Below are 3869 nucleotides of genomic sequence, written 5' to 3'. Positions count from 1 at the left end.
AGAACTAAGGGATTGGTGATTTTAGCAGTCCCCAATAAGTGTTGGATTATTACTTTGGAGTCACCATAGATGTGGATAAGGGGAATATCTAGAAAATGGATGAACCATAGGAGACCCCATAGAGCCATGACCTCAGCTTTGGTGTTTGTGCCCCTGCCTCCGTGCCAGAAGACACTATAGCTTTGCTCCCTAGAGGTGGCCAACCAGAAACCATAGCCACAGACGCTCTGTTGGGCAGTGCCATCAAAAAACCCCATCAGGTATCTCAGTAGTACTTCCTTCTTGTTTTGACAAGTAGCCGTCTTGAAGGATTCTTTAGAGGAATATAGAGTATGACAGGTAAGAATGTTATCCAATACTCTGTGAAAATTCCCAGAGTAGTTTTAAAAATGTAGTTGTTTCGCCACTTCTAGATTTCCCAAAAAAGGATTGGCAGAAGGATTCTCCAGTTAGTCCTTTGGGATCTCCCCCATTGTAGGCAGTCCTCAATACAACCAAATTGAAGGAAAGGAAAACCCAATAGAGAAGAGAGGCATTTCCAGATATGTGAAGTATGGGGACAAGTAAGGAAAATGTGGTTATTATTTTCAGAATCCATCTTGCAAATGGGACAGATACCAAGACCATGCCATGACCGCTTTTGTAGATTGTCCCAGGTTAGATTTTTGTTATGAAGAACAAGCCAAGAAAAGAGTATAATTTTTATGGGGATTTGGTTTTCCAAAATGCAAAAAAAATATGTTCCTCAGTCAGGATTGTGGTCTCGGAGCAGAGTGAAAGATATGTATCAGCCACATTTACATTGCCATTTTGCATCTTCCTAGTCTAGATTATCTTATCCCGGTTTCCCACATGGCATATCCCTAGTTGATTCATCCCAGCTACAATGCGCATCCATTCTCAATACCACAGACGAGACAAGCCAAGATCCATTGTAGATTTCTAGATAGGATGTGGGCCCCTCCAATTGACAATGGCTTAACCCCAAAAAAAGATGCCTCTACTGTTGAGGGATGTGATGAGTTGTTCAGGGATATCGTCTGCATCCCCATAACCAAGAATCTGGTTAGTTCCAATGAGAATATGGTGTCCTGAGCCAAAGCTCCAAGCCAGATGTTGCATAAAGATCTTGCAGACCTTTTGGAAGCTGAGCTAGATGGCAGATCCGATTTTGGCCCCAATAGTTCCCTTACGGAACCAGAAAGTGAAGTCATGGTTCTTAATATATTTTTGTCTGATGACCAGGCTCCAGGTGTCGGTACCAAAGATACCTCTCTAGAAAAATTTGATAAGTAAAGCCTGTCCAAAATGACAAAGGTCTAGAATTCCCCATCTCCCCAAGACTTTTGGCAGAGTGATCAAAGGAATTTTGGCAAGGTGGTATTTTTTTTTAATATGGCTGCTCCCCCAGATGAAATTAGCCATGACCCAATTTAAAGAGAGGATGATAGCAGCAGGAATATGAAAAAGATGGGCCCAGTAGATAGATAATTGATTAAGAATAGCTTGGGAGAGAATTACCTGCCCACCCAGTGAAAGATTTATGTATTCCCATCCAGAGATTTTTTTGTAATATCTATCTACCAGCCAGTTCCAATCAGCATTTCTGTAATTACCAAGTTTAATGTGGAAACCCAAATATTTAATGCCCTGACCCATCAAATTGGCCTCTATAGCAAACAAATTTTTAATATAGACAATAACATCTAAGTCACAATTATCATGATACAGGATAGATTTATGTACATTCATATAAAGTCTAGTTGCATTGGCAAATTTTCTGAAGATATGAAAGAGACATAACCAGGAAGAGCGGAGCAACATACCCATTATCAATACGTCGTCGACAAATAAGCTATGTGAGATGTTGATATGATTGCCCATCTTGAGTGCCTGAAATTGATCTCGTTCCACAGCCTTTGTGATGTGTAGACTGAGCCCATCCATTGCAAGGATGAACAATAACACTGAAAGTGAGCAGCCTTGTTTGAGACCATGTCCCGCACAGAAGAATTTTGAGGGATACCCATTTATGATCACCGAATACTCAACATTGGTAACGCACGCCATAATCCAATCCACACATTTTGCATGCAAACCTATTTTAAAAAGTACGAGCCTGAGGTATCCCCAATCTAGACAGTCAAAGGCTTTTTTAGATCAATTTGTAGAATTGCAGCTTTTGAGTTTTTTTTATGGATGGAGTGCAGACATTCTTGAGCATTTGCAACCGCATCTTGAATTTGTCGGCCTTTCAAAAACCCCTGCTGCTGTGGAGTAATATGGCGAGAGAGAGTATCCCTCAGACGTCCAGCAATGGTTTTTGAGATAATTTTATAGATAAGATTGCAGAGCGAGATAGGTCTGAAGTCTCCAAAACTATTCGAAGGATTGCACTTTGGAATAAGAGAAATATAGGTTGACTTAATACGGTGATGTATATACCCAGTTTCTCTAGATTCCTCCACCATATTAATAAGGTCCTGCTTAAAGAGATCAAAGAAATGTGTAGAGAAGCTCATCTTCTGAGATGCATTTGTATAGGTCCTCATTAGAGCCTTGATCAAACATAACCGGGTAGTGTTCGATCCCCCAGATAAGATCCTCCTTCACAATGTTGTCATTTCTTCCATATGCAGATTTGAAATATGTGGTGGCGGCTTTTGTAATATCCCCCTGTGAGTGGAAGTGTGTACCCATTTCATCATAAATACCCCAAATAGAGTTTATATGGCACCGATCACTAGTATGGAAGACTCTACTAAACTACAAGGTCGCACATGTTTCATACCCAATTCAATTTCTTTAGAAATTTGATCTTAGTTATGGAATGTATCATTTCAATATAGAGATTTCCATTAGTTATCCTTTATACTTGTATTTATGAGAGAATGAACTTGGTAAGTAATCCAAAATTTATTTATGAGAGAATGAACTTAGTTGGCAAGTAATCCAAAATTTCGACAGTAACAATATGCCTGTTAATGGACAACATCTTGAGTGGAAATCTCTTTGATAACATAAAGAAAAGCTGCCAGTGAGAGCTGATGAGTAAACAGAACTGCATTCATCAAAACAGGATAATACTGAAATTGATGGCTGCTGTCAACAAAAGATGAGCAGATCGCATAACAGAAAAATAAATGAATCGCTGTTGCCGGGGATCGAACCCGGGTCACGAACTGTTTTCATCAAAACAGGATAAAACTGAAATTAATTGCTGCCGTCAACAAAAGATGAGCAGATCACATAACGGAAAATTAAAATGAATTGCCGTTGCCGGGGATCGAACCCGGGTCACCCGTGTAAACAGAACTGCATTCATCAAAACAGGATAAAACTGAAATTTATTGCTGCTGCCAACAAAAGAAGAGCAGATCACATAACTAAAAAATAATACGAATCGCCGTTGCCGGGGATCGAACCCGGGTCACCCGCGTGACAGGCGGGAATACTCACCACTATACTACAACGACAGAACTGTTAGGAATAAATGAACTCTAACTTCTCAAATTTAATAGCTGAGATCATTTGAGATTCCCAATGGAGAACTGTTTGCTATGTTTGTGTATACTCTTCAGATTCCCACACGGCTACAGACACAATGTGAAAGTGCATGCGATTCGAACCGGGTCTGTACCGTGGCAGGGTACTATTCTACCACTAGACCACTGGTGCATACGGTGTATACGCCCCCTAATCACCTTTTCTCCTACTGAAAGCGTGATTTCCGCCCCACCGGCAGTTGCAGATAGATGAAGCTTCTTCCGTGTTTTTTTCCAACGGAAAGAAAACCTAATATTCTTCAAATGATTTTTATATGTTCACACATCCTTTCGGATATTTTTCCATCACTGTAAATAACGCAC

General features: G+C 40.2%; 1 protein-coding gene and 1 non-coding gene across 2 annotated transcripts; both read right to left on the bottom strand.

Annotated features, from left to right (window-relative positions):
• Positions 1-1152: 1152 nt before the first annotated feature.
• On the bottom strand, positions 1153-2070 carry LOC149182154 (uncharacterized). Its single transcript, XM_089414462.1, has 3 exons — positions 1827-2070; positions 1522-1670; positions 1153-1275 (listed from the first exon to the last, which is right to left on the bottom strand). Exons 1-3 carry the CDS (start codon positions 2068-2070, stop codon positions 1153-1155), a joined length of 516 nt encoding a protein of 171 aa, XP_089270588.1.
• Positions 2071-3404: 1334 nt separating this feature from the next.
• TRNAD-GUC (transfer RNA aspartic acid (anticodon GUC)) lies at positions 3405-3476 on the bottom strand. The gene has a single exon. It is a non-coding gene; the product is annotated as a tRNA-Asp (tRNA).
• Positions 3477-3869: the final 393 nt, after the last annotated feature.

The sequence above is a fragment of the Pinus tabuliformis genome, chromosome 3_2, assembly GCF_031772625.1.
Source record: "Pinus tabuliformis cultivar Carrire ecotype Pingquan chromosome 3_2, CPIR1, whole genome shotgun sequence".
In the NCBI taxonomy this organism is placed as follows: domain Eukaryota; kingdom Viridiplantae; phylum Streptophyta; class Pinopsida; order Pinales; family Pinaceae; genus Pinus; species Pinus tabuliformis.
Note: the sequence above shows the minus strand (reverse complement) of the source record. Positions and strands in the feature narration are given on the sequence as shown.